Source organism: Phascolarctos cinereus, unplaced genomic scaffold, assembly GCF_003287225.1.
Source record: "Phascolarctos cinereus isolate Bilbo 61053 unplaced genomic scaffold, phaCin_HiC Scaffold_726;HRSCAF=1367, whole genome shotgun sequence".
NCBI lineage: Eukaryota > Metazoa > Chordata > Mammalia > Diprotodontia > Phascolarctidae > Phascolarctos > Phascolarctos cinereus.
This window is the reverse complement of record NW_027556098.1, coordinates 411,564,880-411,586,661: the sequence shown is the minus strand read 5'-3', so window position 1 is coordinate 411,586,661 and position 21,782 is coordinate 411,564,880. Positions and strand designations below refer to the sequence as shown.

Genomic DNA, 21,782 nt, shown 5'->3' with positions numbered 1-21,782 from the left:
CAAAAGGAAAAATGCTATATCACTGATAACATGATGGAAATGTTTTAAATCACTAATGATGAGAGAAATGTAAATTAAAATAACTCTAAAGTTCAACCTCACAGTCATCAAATGGGAGATGATAAAAATGGAAAAAATATATTCAGTGCCATACCAATCAAACTACCAAAAAATTATTTTATAGAATTAGAAAAAATAATAACAAGATTCATTTGGAAGAACAAAAGGTCCAGAATATCAAGGGAACTAATGACAAGAAATGCAGGCGAAGGTGGCCTAGCTATTCCAGATCTTAAATTGTATTATAAAGCAGCAATCATCAAAACTGCTTGGTACTGGCTAAGAAATAGAGTGGTGGATCAGTGGAATAGGTTAAATTTTCAAGACACAGTAGTCAATACCTATAGTAATCTATTACTTGATAAACCCAAAGACCCCCAGCTTCTGGGATAAGAACCCACTCTTTGAAAAAAACTGCTGGGAAAACTGGAAAAGAGTATGGCAGAAACTAGGCATAGACCAAAATCTCATACCGTATACCAAAATAAAGTCAAAATGGATTCATGATTTAGATATAAAGACTGATACTATAAACAAACTGGGAGAGCAAGGAATAGTTTACCTATCAGATCTATGGAGAACAGAAGAATTCATGACCAAATAGGAGATAGAGAACATTACAAAAAGCAAAATGGATAACTTTGATTGTATTAAATTGAAAAGTTTTTGCAAGAGAACATTACAAAAAGCAAAATAGATAACTTTGATTGCATTAAATTGAAAAGTTTTTGCACAAACAAAGCCAATGCAACTAAGATTAGAAGGAAGGTAGCAAATTGGGAAAGAATTTTTACAATCAGTGTTTCTAATAAGGGCCTCATTTCTAAAATACAGAGAGAAGTAAGTCAAATCTATAAGAATACAAACCATTCCCCAATTGATAAATGGTCAAAGGATATGAACAGACAGTTCTCAGATGAAGAAATTAAAGCCACCTATAGTCATATGAACAAATGCTCTAAAACACTATTGATTAGAGAAATGCAAATCAAAACAACTCTGAGGTACCACATCACACCTATCAGACTGGCCAACATGACAAAACAGGAAAATGATAAATGTTGGAGAAGATGTGGGAAAATTGGAACACTAACACATTGTTGGTAGAGTTGTGAAATGATCCAACCATTCTGGAGAACAACTTGGAACTATGCCCAAAGAGCTATAAAAATGTGCATACCCTTTGACCCCAGCCATAGCACTCCTAGGGCTAGATCCCAAAGAGATCATACAAATGGGAAAAGGACCCACATGTACAAATATATTCATAGCAGCTCTTTCTGTGGTGGCAAAGAATTGGAAATTGAGAGGATGCCCATCCATTGGGGAATGGCCGAGCAAGCTGTGGTATATGAATGTAGTGGAATATTATTGTGCTATAAGAAATGATGAACAGGCTGCCTTCAGAAAAACCTGGAAAGACTTGTGTGGACTGATGCTGAGTGAAGTGAGCAGAACCAGGAGGACGTTGTACACAGTAACAGCCACATTGTGCGACGACTAATATTGATAAACTTAACCCTTCCCAGCAATACAAGGATCTAAGACATCTCCAAAGGCCTCATGATGTAAAATGCTATCCACATCCAAAGAAAGAACTATGGAAGTTGAATTGCTATTTTTTTTCCTCTTCTGTTGAGTTTTGTTTCCTCTTTCTGATGGTTCCTCCTATTGGTTCTAATCTTTACTTACAACATCACTAATATGAAAATATGTGTAATAAGAATGTATATGTATAGTCTATATCAGATTGTGCGCTGTCTTGGAAAGGATGGTGGGGAGGAAGGGGGAGAAAAATTTAAACTCAAAAGCTTATGGAAGTGATTGTTGATGAATCAAAATAAATTAATAAAAAATTTTAAAAATGGGAAAAAAATAACATTAAAGGAGCTGAAAAATCAGGTACATTGAGTCACTGTCGTGAAGTTGTGAATTCATCTAATCCTTCTGGAAAACAATCTGGAATTATGTTAGAAAGATGACTAAAGTCTTCATCCCTTTGGACTCAGAAGTTCTATTAGTGGGCACCTTCTTCATGAAGGTCAAAGACAGACAGAAAGGTCCCATGTATTCCAAATTATTTTGGTACTAATGGAATTTAGATGGGGTGTTGCTGTTTTTTGTCCTTTATTTTGAAGGGGACCAGTGACATCATGGGATGATGCCCTGACTTGCATGTGAATTGGATTGAAGTGATACAGAACTAGCAAGGTCATTGGCCTCACTCTCTCTTCCAGTCATCAAAGTCCAGTGGCAGGACAAAAGTCAAGACAATTGGTGACGGCCTGGGATGTAGTGGGTGACCTTGGAGTCTTGGATGTTTGATCAGGCTTTTAAATGGTCCACACTAGCTGCTTCAGCTACCTTCATTTCAATTGGAACAAATTGTTCTGCTTGGGGAAGTCTTCACATACTTGAGGTAGACATCCCCCTATCTCACAGATGGATTTGAGGCCAATCAGTTACTTTCAACCTGGTTTAGCCCATCTGCCAATACAGTTGTGCATGCTACAGCTTCTTAAAGCCACAGGTGAGAGTTGAGTGCCAGGTAGACACCAAAGGTGAATAAATAGCCTTGGAAAGGGCTCAGCAAGCCATCATATGAAAGGTGCTAGTTTGAAAGACAGAGTTACATCATAGGGAGGTCACACCCAAGGGGAACCTGTAGAGCCTTCTAGTTAGTTGACAGTAGCTAAGCAGTCTACTGGAGCTCCAGTCAGGGGTTAACTCACAGTCATAGTTGTATCGCCTAGGTCAGGAGGTTGCAAATCTTAGATCAGGGGAGTAGTGATCAGACCTCACCCTGCACCAGAGAGATTTGGGTTGAGTACATACTGCAGGTCTACAGCACAAGATGCCCCTGAGATACTTAAAAAACATGGTCCTCAATATCTGGAGAAAGCAGGAGCAGGACACAAGAAAATACAAATCAGTTCTCCAGTTCCTCTAGAAGGAAAGAATTATCTCTAGCATCACCAGAGACATTAACTTACAAGGCTTAGTGGCTCAAGTAGATTGCCACCTTTGGGGCAATTAAGATATTACTCCCCATTAATTAATCTTCACTAGATAATTAACACAATGACAAAGTTTTTCTGTAAGCTGAAGGAATGCACAACTGGATCCACACATGTCTATAAGTGGCCACCTTCTTCATGAAGGTCAAAGACAGATAGAAAGGTCCGAAGTATTCCAAATTATTTTGGTACTAATGGAATTTAGATGGGGTGTTGCTGTTGTTTGTCCTTTATTTTGAAGGGGACTCAGTATCACACATATCAATGGGCATGCTCTTTGTTTTTACTTTTTTCGTTACCGTGAGTGCTTCAATGAATACGTAAAGTATATGACTGAGCTCTTTAGCTGAAGTAAGAGGCAGCCAGGCATTCAAATCCACGTCCAGGCTGAGACAATGTTAATTGTCACCTTACCTCTCCTGCACCTTGATCCAATTAGAGAGTAGAGCCATGTTGTTGTTGTTCGGTCATTTTAGTAATGTCAAACTCTTTGTGACCCCATTTGGGTTTTTCTTGGCAGAGATACTGGAGTGGTTTGTCATTTCTTTCTCTAGCTCATTTTACAGATGAGGAAACTGAGGCAAACAGGGTTAAGTGACTTGCCCAGGGTCACACAGCTAGGAAGTATCTGAGGCCAGATTTGAACTCACAAAAACTCTATGCAGTCCCTTCCTTGATAGACTGTGTTGCCAGTGCTCCAGACTTCTTTCTGTTTCCCTATGATAATCTGGGCTGGAAAAAGGATTCCTTGTCATTTTTCCTTGAATTTTCAGATCAAGACTCAGTATGGCATGTTTTCTAGGTTTTTATTGAATTATCTGGGGGAGATGGCAGCTGAGCTATGCTGCTTTCTCCTACTCCACCGTCTAAGATGGTCTATGTTTAGATACCTATTTCCTAAGAGATTGTAGTGATAGCCCTTCTGGCCAAAAGTGGGCTTTCTACCTGCAATTTCCTGCACTGTTCCCTCCAACCATATGTGTGCTGGTAAATGTTTAACCACTGGATCTTTGGTGAAAAAAATAGTACAACAGGTACTAGGTGGCACAGTGGATAAAGCACCTGCTCTGGAGTCAGGAGGACCTGCGTTCAAATCCTGCCTCAAACACTTAACACTTACTAGCTGTGTGACCCTGGGCAAGTCACTTAACCCTGTCGACCAGCCAAAGAAAAAGAGGTACAACACACTTTTAAGATTAATCAGCACTATTAACATTTTCATCACCACTTTCTTAAGCCCAGAAACCAACACGATAAATCAAGCTCTGACTTGTAGTGTTTTCCATTTTCTGAGGTATACATGCTCCCATTGAAAATTTAATAGTTTTAAATTCTTAGCAACACTCTCGTTAGCATTCTGGCTGGCTCCAGTAAGCCCCTGCATAGCCATGATTCCACAACAGTGGCACTAAAGCAGTTTCAATGAACCCCTGGTTCAAGTTTCATTTAGGGGACAGAATGGAATATTACTAAAAAATTGTTAAATTGGTTGTCTCTACTGGTAATGTTTATTGATTGATAGCTGAGAGCCCCCACTACATAGTAACTTCCACTCTCTTGGGTGACTTCACAATGTGTTTGTAGATTCAAAGACTTAGCTCATACTGCCATCGCATAGTTTATTGTACAAAGACTAAAATAAAAGGGAAGTTAGATCAAATGCTATTTTATGGAGATACAAAGTGTTCCAATAATCTTAGTGCAAGTTTGAGCTTTAATAAGGTCAAAAGTGTACATGCGACAAACTTACAGAAACATTATTTGAAAGTTTAATTATTTATATTTGTTTTAGACTTATTCTGTTTTGTGAATTTAACATAATACATTTTAAGTTTAAATTTCATTTTCTGAATGACACTTTCTTAGACCAGTGACGTGGTCTAGGAAGTCCTCTTGGTTGGCTGCCTCAGATAATTATCTCCATTGGACTTTTTCTCATGGGGTCACATCAAAACTGCCATGTACGTGGCAAAACCTCATCCTATGGTTGATCTTAAGGCTAAGATTCCAAATGTAACCCTCTCGGTCACTATAAGAAGTGGATGAAAGTTTTTACAAAGTTTAAAAATTGATTAGAGGAATGCATAGCACAAGATGGGCATTATGTTGAATTTTAATCATATATCTATCAATATCTTAAAATTTGACATAATTAACCTTTTAAATGTCATGCATTGTACACTTGTAGCATTTACATATCTGAAGTTATTAAAACTTAAAGATGCACTAATACTTTTGGGACACTGCATTGGTTTTCAAACTTTTTTAATCCTCATCCTGTTTCTCTCCTGGAGCTTTGAGTGCAGCCTGGAGGATTCCTGATTGCACATGCCTGCAGTTCATAGAAAAAGAATAGACAGAGGGAATGTTGTCTTAGGATCACAGACAACAAAAAGGAAAGTAGGGGAGAAATAGAAGTGCTTCCAGGGTCACCGGGAGTGTTAGTAAGACCAGATCTCATCTCTCCACTTCCACCAGATCGCTGTTCCTCCTCCCAGTTTGGAAGCTCTGTTCAGGCCATCTGTATCTGCGTCTTCTTGTCATACAGGCTGCTTCACTCTTTCCTCTCTCAGGTGTCTGAATGCCATGGTTAGTAGCAAGACAGGAGGTAAAAAAGAGGGTGCCTCAGCATACAGATAGCAGCCCTTTACCCAAGCACACATTTTCCTGGATCACAGAACAGCCTACCATTTCATGAGGATTCCTTGACCAGACTCACCTGACTGCTCTCCCAGGAGTCTTTCCCCGCTTTCCACTTTCAAGCTTCTTTTCACGTGTTGTCTTTTCCCGTTAGATCTAAGCACCTTGAGGACAAGGAGTGCCATGTTTTCTTGTATTTGTATCATCAGAGCTTGGTATGTAGTAAGCACTTAAAAATGCTATATGTAGCCATCCATCCATCCATCTATCTATCTGTCCTCTAACCATGTCTGCCTGTCTGCCTGTCTGCTTGTCTGTCTGTCTATCTATCCATCTATCTTGGTTGTCTGTCTGTCTGTCTATTTATCTGTCTGTCTGTCTATCTATCCATTTATCTTGGTTGTCTGTCTGTCTGCCTGCCTGCCTGTCTATCTATCCATCTATCTTGGTTGTCTGTCTGTCTGTCTATTTATCTGTCTGTCTGTCTATCTATCCATCTATCTTGGTTGTCTGTCTGTCTATTTATCTGTCTGTCTGTCTGTCTATCTATCCATCTATCTTGGTTGTCTGTCTGTCTATTTATCTGTCTGTCTGTCTGTCTATCTATCTACCGATCTATCCTGCCTGCCTGCCTGTCTATCTATCTATCTATGTCTATCTATCTATCTATCTATCTATCTATCTATCTATCTATCTATCTATCTATCTATCTATCTATCTATCTATCCTGTCTGTCTGTCTGTCTGTCTGTCTGTCTATCTATCTATCTATCTATCTATCTATCTATCTATCTATCTATCTATCTATCTATCCTCTCTGTCTGTCTGTCTATCTATCTATCTATCGATCTATTGATCTATCGATCTATCTGTCTGTCTGTCTGTATTTCTTTTTCTATCATCTATCTATAAATGTAAATCAGCAACAACTAGACAGTGGAGTGGTTAGTGCACTGGGCCTGGAGTCAGGAAGACCTTTGGCCTCAGGTACTTATTAGCTGTGTGACCCTGGACAAGTCATTTAAGCTTTGTTTGCTTCAGTGTCCTTATCTGTAAGATGGGGATAATAATAGCCTCTGCCTCCCAGGGTTGTTATGAGGATTAAATAAGACAATAATTGTAAAGTGCTTAGCATAGTGCCTGGCACATAGTAAATGCTATGTTGTTGTTGTTATTATTCAATTGCTCTAAATCACTAATAATAATAATGTTCATTTGAACATTAAAACTACTCTGAAGTTTCATCTCACACTAAGCAAATCATAAGAGTGATGAAAAGACAGAAATCATTATAACCTGTGCCCCTGCCTTATCCTCCTATCTCTGGGAAATATTGTTTGTCCCTGAACCCAGGGTGATGGTGGGAGGAGAGACAGAAGTAGAGACAGAGAAGAGAGGAGAGAGGCAAACTCAGAGACAGAGAGAAGGAGAGAGAAGCAGAGACGGAGGCAGGCAGAGAGACTGGGCAACTGTTTTTCTTTGTTCAAAAGGAATGCTCCTTGGGTGGTGGCGTTGGGGAGACTGATGTAAAAACAAGAGCTGTCAATCAGAGTCACCATTCAAAAGACCAGCTTGGGATAGGGAGAGAACCCTACTGCTATAAGCCTGCTATGTGACTCTGAGAGTCTGTGTGCAAAGTGAGAGGAGACAGGGACAGGGACAGGAACTGTGATGCCATTGGTAGAAGGCACTCCCTCATGAGGAAACTTTGACTATGCAGGTTGGCACCTTTTTGCGATTTACAGTCTTAGAGAGTTGCTTCGAACCCTGAGACACTCAATACTTTGCCCAGGGACACACAGCCAATATGTGATTGAGGCAGGGTCTTTGGAGCTCTGAGGTCCGATCTCTCGCCATTCTGCCACACTGTCTTTCATGACTATTGAGGGAACCGATAAATGTGTGAAATGTCGACTGGGAAAAGGTCAGAGGTCATCTTAGTCAGAGGGCTTCCTGATAAACGTGGGGGGGGGATGGAATGGAGGGAAATACAACAACTGTGGAAAAAAGTTTGAAGCAAGTTTCTCTGATAAAGGCCTTATTTCTCAAACATATAGAGAACTGAGTCAAATTTATAAAAATAAGAGCCATTCACCAAATGATAAATGATTAAAAGATATGATCAGTTTTCAGATGAAGTAGTCAAAGCTATCTATAACCGTATAAAAATACTCTAACTCACTATTGATTGGAGAAATACAAATTAAAACAATTCTGAGGTACTAACTCATACCCATTATATTGGCTAATAGGACAGAAAAGGTAAATGACAAATGTTGGAGGGATGTGGGAAAAATGAGACATTAATGCACTTTTGGTGGAGTTGTGAACTGATTCAACCATTCTGTAGAGCAATTTGAAACTATGCTCAAAGGGCTATAAAACCATGCATACCCTTTGACCTAGCAATACCACTACTAAGTCTGTGTCCCAAAAGAGATAAAAAAAAAACAAAGAGGGAAAGGACCTATATGTACAAAAATATTCATAGCAGCTCTTTTCTAGGGGTAAAGAATTGGAAATTAAGGGGATGCCCATCAACCGGGGAATGGCTGAACAAGTTATGGTATGTAGTTATGATGGAATACTGTTGCACTATAAGAAATGTTGAGCAGGATGCTGTCAGAAAAACCTGCAAAGACTTGCATGGGCTGATCGCAAAGTGAAATTTACTATGTACAAAGTAACAGCAATATTGTAAGATGATCAGCTGTGAATGACATAGCTATTCTTAGCAATGCAACTACCCAAGACAACTCTGAAGGACTTATGAAAAATGCTATCCATCCCCAGAGAAAGAACTGATGGTGTCTGAATACAGATTGAGGTATCCTCTTTTTAAACTTTGTTTTTCTTGAGTTTTTTTTTTGTCTGTGTTTTCTTTCACAACATAACTATTATGGATATGTTTTGCATGATTACACATGTAAGATCCATGTCAAATTGCTTGCCTTCTCAATGGAGGGGAGTTGGGAAGGGAGGAAGGGAGAGAATTTGGAATTCAAAGTTTTAAAAACCAACGTGAAAAATTATTTTTTACATGAAACTGGGGAAAAATAAAATACTAAATTTAAAAAAGAGGTTTTCCTGGAAGAGGTGGGTTATGGGTATGCATATGGGTTTAAGAAAGACATTCTTGGGGCAGCTATGTGGTGCAGTGGATAGAGCCCTGAAGTCAGGAGGACCTGAGTTCAAATCTGGCCTCAGACCAAACTCTTTAACACTTACTAGCTGTGTGACTCTGGGCAAGTCACTTAACCCCAAGTGCCACACCCCCCCCAAAAAAGAAAGACATTATATATGGGAAACCTGTATCAGATTGCACCCTGTCTTGGGAAGGGAGGGGGAGAAAAATTTAAAACGCGGAAGCTTAGGGAAGTAATTGTTGATAAATCAAAATAAGTTTTAATAAAAAGCCATTGCTTGAGAGGATGACAGTGGGCGGGCTCTGAAAGCCTGGGGGGGGCACTGGGCACAAAGTTAGGAGGGAGAGCTGACCGGCTGGAAGATACACTTGTGATCGCAGATCTCTGTGGCTGAATTTAATAAGATGAAATTTGTTGTTGTTTTCGAAGAGGAACAGGACATCCTGGGTGAGGTCTTGACTTGCACGTGAGTAAGTGAGGCAGAGCTGCGTAAGGTCATCAGCCTCACTCTCTCAGCCTCATTCAGCCAAGTCCATTTGAACGGAAGCAAATGCAGTGTGTTCCCTGAGATCTCCAAGCAAAAGCTGCCTGTGTGGCAAGGTGTTGTCACAGATACAGCACTGGACCCGGAAGGAGCAAGACCCTTCGAGTTAGAATCCTGACTCAGACACTTACTTATTAGTTGTGTGACCTTGGACAAGTCACTTAACCTTTAGAAATCATTGTGGATTCCGCACTCTGTGACTGCCCCCTCCCCCATATCCAATCTGTCAGTTCTACCTTTGTAACAGCTCTTGAGTCCGCTCCCTTCTCTCTTCTGACGTTGCTACTTCCGTGCTGTAGACGCTCATCACCTCATGCCTGGATTATTGCAACAGCCATTGTGGGGGTCAGCCTGCCTCAAGTCTCCCCATTCTAGTCTAGCCTCTGTCGGCTTCCTAAAGCGCAGGTCCAACGGTGTCACCCCCACCCCATTTGAAAAACTCTAGTGGTTCCCTGTCACCTCCAGAACTGATGATGAAATCTTCTGACTTTCAAACCTGCCCTCCTTCACCTTTCCAGTCTCCTGCTACTCTGAGATGCAATGAAATTGGCGTCTCGTGCTCCTTGAGTATGACGTACCCAGTGCGCATTTTCCCCAGCTGTCCCCCAATGCCTGAAACTCCCTCCCTCCTCATCTCCACCTTCCAGCTTCCTGCAGGTCTCGGCTAAAATCCCACCTTCTCACCCATTCTCCCATAATGCCAATGCCTTCCCTCTTTGATTTTGTTCAATTTAACCTGCCTATAGCTCATTTGTACCTAATTGTTTTCATGTTGCCTCCTCCACTGAACTGTGAGCTCCTTGAGAACAGGACTGTGTTTTGCCTTTTTTTTTTTTGTATCCTTGGTGCTTACCACAGTGCCTGGCACATGGTAGGTCTTTAATAAATGCTTTTTGACCTTCACTTTTTTTTGTTTTCTTCAGTATGTGTTTTCTTTTGCAACAGGACTCATATGGAAATACATTTTGTTCTTTTCTTTTTTTTTAATCTTTTTTTTAAACTAGGGTTAAATGACTTGCCCAGGGTCACACAGCTAGCAAGTGTCAAGTGTCTGAGGTCACATTTGAACTCAGGTACTCCTGACCCACTGCACCACCTAGCTGCCCCAGTCTAGATGTGTTTATGCTACGCCAAAGCATGAGGGCATAATCAGAGTTTTTCTTCTGTGTATCTATGGAAACCATGGAAAAACATTTTGATGACTTCACATATATAATTGATATCATATTGCTTGCTTTCTCAGGGGGTAGGAGAGTGCTAGGAGAGAGGGAAATAACTTGGGACTCAAATTTCAAAAATGAATGTTGAAACAATTTTTTAATGTAATTAGGAAATATTTAATGAAATGAATAAAAATATATTTTAAAAATAGTTGCTTGTTGACTGCCTCAGTTTTCTCATCTGTAAATGGACATAAAAATAGCACCTACTTCTCAGGGCTATTCTGAGCCTCAGATGAGAATGATGTATGGAAAGTGCTTTGTAAACCTTAAATGTCAACCATTATTATTAGGAGGGGGTCTTGTTCAGTTGTGGGATTGGCCAGATGTCTGTGGATCCTTTCCAGCTGTGGGATCTGTGAATCTGGTCAGGGAGCAGTATGCCTGTCTTTGGGCAAGCCAATGGAATAAGGCTGGCTAAAGTGTGTCAGTGGAATCCTAGGGCTCTGGAGAAGAGAGGACCAGGGGACATGAGGGCTGTCTTTGAAGTATCTGAAGGACCTTCTGACTAGCCTGAAAATCACAGAGATGCAGAATTGGAAGGTACCTGAGCTGCCATCTGGTCCAGGCAATACCCAAAGCCATGGTTCTCAGAGTGTCGCCCGAAGAGTCCTGCAGACTCTTTCAAGGGGTACATGAGGTCAAAACGATTTTCACAATAATACCAAGACCCGGGGCAGCTAGATGGTGCAGTGGACAAAGCTCCAGCCTTGGCGTCCGGAGGACCTGAGTTCAAATCCAGCCTCAGACACTTGTGTGACCCTAGGCAAGTCACTTCACCCTGATTGATTGCCTCACCAAAACAAACAAACAAACAAACAAACAAACAAATAAATAAATAAGAATAATAATACCAAGACACCTTAGCGTGTAATAAATACAGTCAACCTCTATAGATATAACCCTCATAATCAAAGGCTTTTTGGGCGAACCCTCAATAATTTCGAAGAGTGTAAAAGGGTCCTAAGTCCAAAAGCTGGGGAACTTTTCCCCTAGAAGAACTGTACTATGGTATACCAAACAAAGGCTCCTTTAGGCTGTGCTTGAAGCCTTCCCGAGAAAGGCAAACTCACGGCTTCTTGGGGCAAACCGATCCACTTGGAGACAGCTGTCATCGTTAGGAAGCTGTCCTTCCATCAAGCCTCAGTCTGCCTCTTTGCACTGTTCACCCCTAAATGCTCCTGGTTTTCTCTACCCCGCCCCGGGGGGACCGAATGAATTTGTCAAATCTCTCAAAGCTATCACATCCCCCCGAATCTTCTTTTGTGGGTGTTAAACATGGTGAGTTCCTACAACCTATATATACATCTATTCCCTGGGGAGAGGCAGAAAACCGGGAATAATGTCTGGACTTGGCAGAGAGGAGGATTTTGGTTTGATGGCCATAAGTACCTCCCAATGTTCACATTTAACCATAGCTAGATGGGCAGCCTCTCCCTGAAGTCCTCAAGCAAGAGCTTAGTGACCATCTGATATGTTGTGGTGTTACCTGGGACACATAACCCTACATCAGGGATGGGGAACCTTTCCTAGATGGTTACTATGGCGGCCTTTCAACACTGAGATTTGGGGAGCCAGAGAAGGTCCCTGAGGGATGTAGAGAAAGAAGTCTAGGGCTTGGGAGCCTGTACTGACTATGGAAAAATGGAGACCCAAGATGAACGGACTGGGATTTGGGTAAGGATGGGGGCAAAAGCCATTGAGAAGGAATAACAGATTGGGGTGACTTGGGGTGACCCTGGTTCTAGTGGAAGATCAGCCCCTCCAGAAAAACACAGTGAAAAGAAAGTTCAAGAATTCTGGTCCTTTATTCTAGCTCTGAACAAAAGCTAACAACATGAAATCTGCTAATTTTAGCTTCCTCCCCCCATCCCCTAAAAAACAAGATCAAAGAACTTCCAATCCTCAGCAGCCCCCCTCATTCCCACCCCAGTTATATTGATCAGACCTTCTTCCTTGTAGGCTTCAGAAAACTGTAGAGAGCCCCTCCAGCCATGAGGCTACTTAGGCAATGAGAGGGACTTTTTTGGGGGGGGAGACAGAGCTGCCCACTGAGTGGTCTGGGGCCCGGGTGGGGGGGGTGGGCAGGTAGGGCTGCAGGAGCTAACAACTGTATACAGAAACAGGTGCATGAGAACCAGTATAAGAAAGTCTGTCTCTTCGCCCCAGCCCAAGCTATTCTTCTGGAGCTGGATCAATGGGAGCTGGGGAAGGATTCAGGGAACCCCCCCCAACATCATGTCCAGGAGCTGGTCACCCCCTCAAAGGGACTCAAAGGTGTTATGCGAGGACCCCAGCATGACAGGCAGCATCTGGTAATCTTCAAGGAGATGTGCGGGGTCTCAGGGTGCTGATGTCTGGAGAGGGGTTCCACCTTCAAGGCTGAGACAGTAGTCAAAGGAAATGTCTGAGGCAGGGCTGTGTAGGGAGGCAGAGATAGAAGCTGCTACAGCCTTGGTCTCATCGATGCTCCACACTTGGAGGTCTGTGGCTTCTCGGGAACTCCCCAATGTCCTGGGAAGTTGCAGTCTGGCAGGTATAGGGGAAAAGGGTTGGAGAGATTCAGGGGTGAGGGTTTCCCAGAACTGAGACAAGGTGGAAGTGGAGGATTCCAGAAGCTGAGAAATCCTGGGGGTGGGATTAGCTGGGTGTGATGGGTGGGCTGGGCCGGGGTGATCCAGGAATGGGAGAATCCCAGGACTGAAGATTCTCCAGGATGGACTGAACTGGGAATGGGGGCAGGGTTTCAGGGACTCAGAACTCCCTAAGCTAGGATGAGTCTAGGGAAGGTCTTGGAGAGAGAAGAGGGGACCAGCCCCTGGGGAACTGGGGATGGCCAAGGGCTGAGAAATCCCTGGGAGACCGTCAACTTGGAATGGGGAGGTCTCAGGGGCTGAGGTTTCCCTGAGCTTGGGAGAAGTAGGAGCGGGGTAAGCCCCAGGGAGAGAGAAATCCCTGGGATGGGGCAAGGCCCAGGGAAGACCTGGAGGGGTCCAGAAGAGGAGGCCCAGATCCTTCCTCACCGCTTGACCTTTTTCCCCGCTGAGTTTCGTCCACTCCGTCGGTACAGGGACTGCTGGCCACCATTGAGGGGGCAGTACTTGAGGGTGTGGGCCAGGCCCCCTGTGGCTCCACACAGCGGGCAGACGTAATGTCGAAGGATGGGACAGACGACCACACCCTCTGGAGTCTTCAGCAGGTGTGAGGTGTACACATGTCTGGACTCCCCATTGTGTTTGCAGAAGTTGCAGAGGGGTGTAGGGGCCGCTGGTCCCCCAGCCGCCGCCTGCCTCGACTGCCCGGCCTCGGCCTTGACCTCCGCCTCCTGGCTGGACCTCTCTGCATCCCCAGAACCCCTTCGGCCCGAGATCACCTCCCATAGGATTTTGTTCAGATTCAAATAGTCTTTCCACATATCGAAAGGGGCCGGCAGCTTCATGGGTGCCTGTTGTGGTAGGCAGGCTGCTGCGGGGGTGGGGGGCGGGGCGGGAGGGTCGCTGCTGTCTGGAGCAGTGTGGAGCTGGCTGCAGGGTAGGGGGGTGCCTTTTATAGGGTGGCTGGAGACCTCTGAAGGCAAAGGTGGAGCTTCCAATTTAAAGGGCCCACTCTGTTCCTCTGCCCCCACCCCTACCCCCCACTGGGACCCAGCAGGGGGGAAACCTGGTGAGGTGGAGAGAGCCTGAGTTTCAGTTCCTGTTCCACAACCAGTTTGCTGTGTGACCTTGGGCAAATCACTTGCCCTCTCTGGGCTTGGAATGCCTTTCCTGTGACATGAGAGGGTTGTACTAAACTCACAGTCTTTTGGAATGCCAGTCTGATAAGGGTCCTCATAACACAGAATGCCAGAGCTGGAGGGGGATGAGTCCCAGAGTGGGGGAAAGGGCTTGTCCGATGTCACAGATGGAGTGGCCATTGCTCTTACTGGATGGGACAAGCTCACTGAACCACAGAAAGGTTTCACCAGTGGAGATCTCTCTTATTTTACAAGAAGGGAAAACAGTCCCAGAGAGGGACAAGGTCTGTCCTGAAGCCACACAGCAATGATTCTGCTAATTCTGTTGTATGAGGGGTTCTATTGTTGTTCTGTCCCCTGAGCTGACTGATTCTACAATCCTTTTGTCTATGATTCAGGGATTTCCTTTCATTATAGGTGGGTGGGAAGTTATGGGGAGAATTAGAAAAAAGTGTCTGTATGTGGGGGAGGGGTCACTGTCTTCCCCTCCCCCCTCCTTTCCTACTAGGGAAGAAACGAGGCAGGACCAGCTTGGGGACTCCCCCTCCTCATCCCCTTTGTTCCCCACATAAACACGCCTTTGGAGAAGAAAACAAGGAGATGAAACTGATGAGAAATTTACCAGTTTTGTTTACTTGAACCTGACTCCCTCCTAAGCCTAACCCTAACTGTAAGCCAATCAAAAGCAGGAATAGCAGGGCTGGGGGCACCTCCCTTTTGAGTTCTTCTCATCTATGTCAGTTTCAGTCTTCTTTGGTGTCAGGCATGAAAGAGGCTGCTCCCCAATCCCCCAGCTCCAGGTCCTTCCTTTTCCCTCAGCTGGACAGCCCTAGGTCACTTAATCTCTGCTTGGGCAAGCTGGTAAGCCCAGAAGATGGGATCACTATTGGCATGGTGTGCTCAAAGACAGAAATACTGGGCTTTGGTCCATGTTGGGGTTCAGTCTCAGGCTTCAGGTGCCCTGGTTCTGATTCTTCAGGCCCCACTACAGGCAATACTGAGCTGTACTCAGTGATCCAACTCTGAGTTTTACCTGGAGGAAAAGTCTGTCAGCCAGTCCACAAGCATTTTTGAATGAGCTTAGCACCGAGGATAAAAAGAAAAGAAAAAACAGCCCCATCTTCCAAGATGGCTGGTGTGAAGCCCCAAGAGCAAACAGGGAGGAAAGAAAGAGGTCAAGCCAGAGAAAAAAGCCTGGAGAGGAAACAAGTCAGAATAGAAAGACAGGAGATAGGCATGGAAATGGAGAGAGAGAGAGAGAGAGAAAAGATCAAGCCAACACAGAGGAAGAAACAGGAAAACCTAACTTAGGTTTAGTTTTATTTTACAAAGGGACCAAAATACAGAAGGTGAGAAATTCAGAGAAAAATGCCTTGGAGTAAGAAAAAAGAAAAGACACAGAGAAAGGACTGGAAGGTGATAAATATGCAGAGATTAAAAGACAAGCAAGACAAATCGCTTCTTTAGGCATGTTTGTAAAGTAAGGAATTTGGTTGAGATGGTCTCTAAGGTTCTTTTTAGCTTTAAATCTGTGGTCTTAGAGAGGGAGAGAAAAGAGACACAGTAGTCTGAAAGATGTTGTTTATCCTTCATTTTTGAAGAGGACCAATGACATCATCGGAGTGATGTCTTGACTCCTGTGTGAATTGGATTTAAGTGCTGCACAAAGTCTCAGCTTCACTCTCTCTTCCTGAGTCATCAAAGTCCAGTGGCAGGACAAAAGTCAGGACTGGCAATCATTCTAGATTCAGTGGATAACCTTGGCGTCTTTGATGCCACCTGCTTCAGCCGCCTCCTGGCTGTAGTAGCAAATTGTTCTAATCCACCCATTCTGCCAGGGGAAGTCTTCACACACTTGGGGTAGACCTCCCTCTAACTCACTGAAGGGTTTGAGATCCCTTGGTATCCTCAACCTGGTCTAGCCAGTCTGTTAAGATGGTCTTATCGGTGTGGTCACTTCACACATTTCTTAGAGCCGCAAGTGAGAGTTCGGTGACAGGTAGACGCCAAGGGCGGATGTCCGAGAAGCCTTAAAGAGGGCTCAGCAAGTCCTCATGCCAGAGGTACTAGTTTGAAAGATGGAGTTATAGAAAAAGAAACAGAGATGGAGAGAAAAAGACAGAAATAAAGAAGAGAAATAAGGTTAGAGATGGAAAGAAGCTGATGAGGACAGACGTAGATGGAGAGAAAGAAGTAGATAACAGTGGAGATGGCAACAAATGTAAGCTACTTGAGGGCAAGGACTATTTATTTTGCTTTCTCCATTGCCTTAAATGTAATTTGTGATGATTGGATTGAACTGGATGGAGAGAGGTTTAGACTAATGGAAAAGAGTGGAGAAAGACATAGGGACAGAAATGTAGCTGGAGTCCTAGAGGAATTGGACGATGCGATGGTCTAAATCCTATGACTCTAAAATGAGGACAAAGAGGAAAAAACAAGGGGAAAGCAACATACCCATAGGCAGAGAAAGAAGGGAAAGAAATTATGGCAAAAATTTTCTCTGGAAGGGTTGAAGCTGAGGGAGACAAAAGGAGGGTTAGCTTTATGTCCTTGCACCCTCGAGTTTTCAAAGGGACTCCTCCCCTCTTCAAACCACCTGGCCCTGGCCAAACCTGTCCATTTTCCCTCAGGCACCCCACTCTGGATTTGTTTGCCCATCCATAAAATGAAGGGGTGAGTTGGCCTCTGATATCCACACTACATTCTTTGACCTAAGCCCTATAACACTGAATCTAACACACACGGTATCTGGACCCGAGAACCTCCGATTTCAGGCCAAAGACCCACATCCACCTTCTGGGATCACTTCCTGTCTTCATTTCCCGACTCCCTTTACACCCCCTCCTCCCCCCCAAAATGTTCTCTTTGCACAGCGGAAGTCCAGTACTGCTCCCTCCACCCTGCCCATGCACACACCCGTCATCTAGTCTCATCAAGTCTCTTAAGGGAGGTGAGGCAGGAACCCCCTCCCTTTGCAGAGGGGCAAATTAAAGCCCAGGGAGGGAAAGAGGTTGGCCCAAGGTTATCACAGGGAGACAGGGGCAGAACTCCTATCCGGTTCAGAAATCCGACAGGGATGAAGGTAGTGACGGAGAAGGATGGAGAAACAGAGATAGGAGCCTAAGGGACAGAGCCAGAGGAAGGGAAGACAGTGCAGTAACACTGGCCATTGCGGGCTTCTTTGCTGAGTGCTCTGTGACGGGAGCTGGTCGGATTGAGGCCAGTGGATGCTTCTTGGAATTGAGGTGGGAGTGGAGGTGGGGTGATGGGCCTGCTAGCTACATTTGGAATCTTCCTGTCCCAGGCCCTGGTAACTGTTACCGCTCCCGCCTTCAGCCCCAAGCCGGACCCCCGCCTCCTTCCCGGTCCCTTTGCCCAGTTCTTGCTCCTGCTCAGTCAATCTGGGCCCCTTCCCAGTGCACCTAAGGAACCCAGCTTCTCCAGTTCGAGCCCCCGGCCCATCCTGTCTCCTCGAATGCCCCGCCGGGAGAACCACACCTCTTCTTAATAGACCCCGCCCCTGCTCTTACACTTCCAATCCTGGGCTTCTCTCTTCTCTAGGGCCACGCCCTTAGAACGCCCCCTCCTCTCCTGGACCCCGCCTCCGGTCTCGGAATCTGTTTCTCTTGCTGTCTTCCCCCTTTAGGTTGGATGTCCCTCGCCCCCTGTCCCGCACCCCTCCCCACTCGAAAACTCTTCACGCCCCAGGAAGCAAACATTTGGGAATCAGAGGGGTTCCCAGCCCCGGAGAGAAGTTTATTGAACCCCAGAGGGGGTCGGTTTCCGTGGGGGGACGGGGAGGTGCATCCGGCCTCGGGGACTCACGGGAGCCGCCGCCCTGTGTTCGCAGCCCTGAAGTGGGAGCCCCAGGTGGGAGAGAGGAAAAAGGGAGGGAGGGAGATGTCACACTCAGGCCCCCACCTCCGGTCCCGCCGAGGCTCCTCCCCACCGCCCGCCCCATACCCCCGCCAGCCGCCTGCCCTCTCTCCTTTCCTTGAAGACCGGGGCCAGCGGCCACACCTTTTGCTCTCTTTGTGTTCGTGGTTCGATCGGTTCTCAGGGCAGGTGCAAGAACCTTTTGTTGGGGGAGGGAGGGAAAGGTGGAGTTACGGGGGGGGCGGAGACACCCCCTAACATCCTGCCCCCCAGCCTTCCCTCCCAACCACACACACACTCACACAGACGTTCCTCCAGCGTGTAGATATCGTCTTGCTGCGGACAGAGGGAGAAACAAAGGCTTAGGGGCCCCTCTATCCTCCCTTGTCCCCTTCGCCTCCAAGTTCCCCTTTGACACCTGTCCCAAAGCTCCCTGACGTGTCACTTCGGGTTCTCCCTAAGCCCCTCCCTTAGGCCCCGCCCACTAACACTGGTGCCCACCTTCCTCATTTGCATGACACGCCCCCTCCCTGCCAGGCCCCTCTTTTGCTGGGTCCCCGTCCCCCTCCCTCCTTCCTCACCAGAGATTCGTGGCGTTCCTTAAGCTTCAGTATTTTCTTTTTAATCTTGTCATTGTCCCTGTGGGAGCAGGTGGGAGAGGGGCCGGAGGCCTCAGACACACTCTTCTCCTCCCGCCCAGCCCTCGAATCTTTTCTCCTCCTTTCTCTCTCCATTCAACGTCTTCCTCTCCCGGCCTGCCGCCCCCCGCCCCGGGCTCTTCCTCATCTGAACTCTCCCCCCCCCCCCAATTCTGCTCAGTCTTCGGGATGTGGTGGGGAAAGAGGGCAGGCCTCAAGGACTTCCTCCTTATGTCCCAATCCGAGGTGGATGCCCCTTGCCTCGCACCCCCCTCTAAAACTCATCACGCCCCTAAGAAGCAGGCCGTTGGGAGTCGGAGGGGAATGATGGATAAGGCCTTCTTCCCCAACCCCTTCCCTTTGCACAGCCACCCCCCTCCCCTCTTCTCTATCCAAAGTCTTCTCCCTAGGAGTACTTGGGGCTAGGATTGGGCTTGTGTGTGTGAGTTGCTCACCTGAGCAGTACCTCTTCAGTGGATCTCAGGACTGAGATTAGGTGCAGGGGCAGATGAGAAGAGAATCATATTAGAGAGCTGGAGCCTACTCTGCCTACCAACTGCACCCCCTCCCAGTTCCTGCAACCCCTTCTCCCACTGTACTGTACTTTAACTGTATAAAAATCCTAGACTCTTAAAGGGTGAATCTTAAAACCTTAGCACTAAAGTCTTTGAACATAAAACAGAATGAATATCAGGGCTGGGAGTGACTTTAGAGTATCATAGAACACTGAATGTCAGAACCAGGAGAGGCCTTGAAACTTAAGAAAGAGAAAAAAGGATTATTAGTTCAAGGTCACATGGAATGAGAGGCTAGAAATGAGGTCTGCTGACTACTGTTAAGTGTCCTGGTGGTGGGAAGCCAGCTATGAAACTTCTCCAAGCAAAAGATGATTTTTAAAAAAGGGATGGGGTAAGAGTGGGGTCTCAGAGGAATGGCAGGTTAGCTCACCATCATTCTCCTCTTGTAACTTCTCATTCTGGGAGATTTGATAGATCCAGGACAGGGAGGGATAAGAGAGATGGAAGATCAGAGCTTGTTTTCACCTTTTCTTAAGGACTAACATCCCATCTCTGTCCAGTGGTCCCCCTTAGGTGACCTGAACTATATCTCTTTCCACTCTAACCCTAATTCAGTTAACCTGCTATTAAACTTAGTGAAAACCTTAATATGATCATGATGCAAATAGAGTTAGACACTCATTTAGCTAGGCTAGAAAACATGCCCAGCCTGGTTCCAGCTTTAACCCTAACACCTCTAGACCACCCAAGACCATATCAATAAAACTAACCCCTAACCAGATCTAAGAAAGAGGGGTAGTGTCTGAAGCTCCTTCCCTCCTATTTCAGCTCCACTCTTAGACCCAGCCCTGTATACCCTAGCCCAAACCCTGTAAACCTATCCCTAGCTCTAATCTTCAAACTAACTTCAGCCAGATTCTCAAACCTCAAGCAGACCACCAGATACCTCTAGACTTGGGCCTAACCTCTAACCTCAATAAGTCTAGATTTCTAACCTGCTAATCAGTATGCCCAATCTCTAATCCTCTCCTAGATTTCCAACTTCAAATCCTAATTTAGACCTAACATTTAGTCCTAATCTTGACCCAAATCTTCAACCCCTGCACCCAGTCCCTTCCTATATAGGAAGAAGGGGTGTTGAGATCCCGATTCAGGGGACCCAGTAGGATGTCAATGAAGGGAGTGTGTGAGGTGGCAAGGAGCCAGGGTTTGGCTTCCAGATCACTGGTGAAAATCCCTTTGGGGAAACCCCTGCTATCTAGTGCCTGAAACTCCCCCCCTCCCACTATCTGCCCCCCCCCCCGGACCAGGCCCATGAACCCACCAGTTTTTTCAGGTTAGCGTTGGCTGCCTGTAGACACTTGATCTTCTCCATCTGTGGAGAGAGCAACTGGGAGGCTCGAGGGTTTGGGTCCCTTATCCCTTCTAAATACCTGTTTACCTGGGACCCTGTACCCCACTCCCACTCCCCTCTTTCTTTCCCTCCCCAGGGCTAGGGTCCCCTCTTGGGTCAAAATATGAATGGGGGAGGGGGAGAGGACAAGAAGCTGGGGAGCAGCCTCACCAATGCACAGTTTCTCCTCTCTAGAGACACGGATTGAGTCCCTCGGGCAGCCATGCGAGCTGGGGGAGGGACAAAAATTGCTGGTGAGGCTGCAAAGGACTGGCCCCAGCCTCTGGCCCTTACCCCCTTAACCTATGCCCTGTATTCCCTTCCACCCCCCTTGAACCTCACCAGCCTTGGACTAGGGGTAAGGGGGGGAGTCACTGATTATCCTCTCCAAGTCTGGACCCTCCCACGATGCCCCGCCCAGGTAGGAGGCCTCCCCACTTTGTGTTGTCATGTAATGACTGTGAGGTCATAAGGAGATTTCTTGGTTGTCGAGGAAAGGAGAGAGGAAAGAGGCTGGATTTGTGGCTTCGAGGCCTAGGTAGTGGAGAGTGTCAAAGTCCCTGTCATGGTCCCTAAAAAGGAAAATAACTATGTCTGGGAGAGCTAGCGACACACAGGTAGACTCACACCAAAACAGAGACTGAGAGATGTAGAAGACTGAAGAACAAAAAATAAGGAGAATGAAGGAGAGAGAAAGGGGATGCTGAGGGACAGAGTGAAGGGAGATTGATGACAGAGAGAAGGGTACTGAAAAGGAAGACTGATATGCTGAGAAAGGACACAGGGACAGAAAAGGGGGACATGGAGGAGGGAGACTGAGGAACACAGGAGGACAGAGAGAGGGATGGGGAGGGGACATTAGGGGACAGTGAGGGAAAAAGAAGAAGGATATTGAGGGACAGAGAGTGGGGACACTAAGGGATATGGAGGGAAACTAAGGAAGAGAGGAAGGAGACTGACGGGGACAACAAGCAACAGAGAGAGGGACCAGTGAG

The 21,782-nt window shown here is 45.8% G+C and overlaps 2 protein-coding genes across 7 annotated transcripts; both read right to left on the bottom strand.

The window, feature by feature from the left end:
* Positions 1-12,477: 12,477 nt before the first annotated feature.
* Positions 12,478-17,987, bottom strand: NANOS2 (nanos C2HC-type zinc finger 2). Its single transcript, XM_078145857.1, is given in 4 exon segments — positions 12,478-14,108; positions 14,110-14,167; positions 14,170-14,286; positions 14,289-17,987. Coding segments are annotated over 4 exon segments (807 nt in total). The 5' UTR covers positions 14,458-17,987; the 3' UTR covers positions 12,478-13,645.
* A 101-nt stretch (positions 17,988-18,088) lies between these two features.
* On the bottom strand, positions 18,089-21,238 carry LOC144454258 (uncharacterized). Of its 6 annotated transcripts, XM_078145852.1 has the most exons (9): positions 21,130-21,236; positions 20,959-21,017; positions 20,719-20,769; positions 19,825-19,852; positions 19,332-19,362; positions 18,820-18,877; positions 18,535-18,574; positions 18,358-18,437; positions 18,089-18,216 (listed from the first exon to the last, which is right to left on the bottom strand). In XM_078145852.1, exons 2-9 carry the CDS (start codon positions 21,010-21,012, stop codon positions 18,184-18,186), a joined length of 375 nt encoding a protein of 124 aa, XP_078001978.1. In that variant the 5' UTR covers positions 21,013-21,017; positions 21,130-21,236; the 3' UTR covers positions 18,089-18,183. The 6 variants fall into 6 exon arrangements, with proteins under 6 accessions (XP_078001978.1, XP_078001982.1, XP_078001977.1 ...); XM_078145856.1 differs by lacking the exon at positions 20,959-21,017 and having other exon boundaries at positions 21,130-21,238; XM_078145851.1 differs by lacking the exon at positions 21,130-21,236 and having other exon boundaries at positions 20,959-21,123.
* Positions 21,239-21,782: the final 544 nt, after the last annotated feature.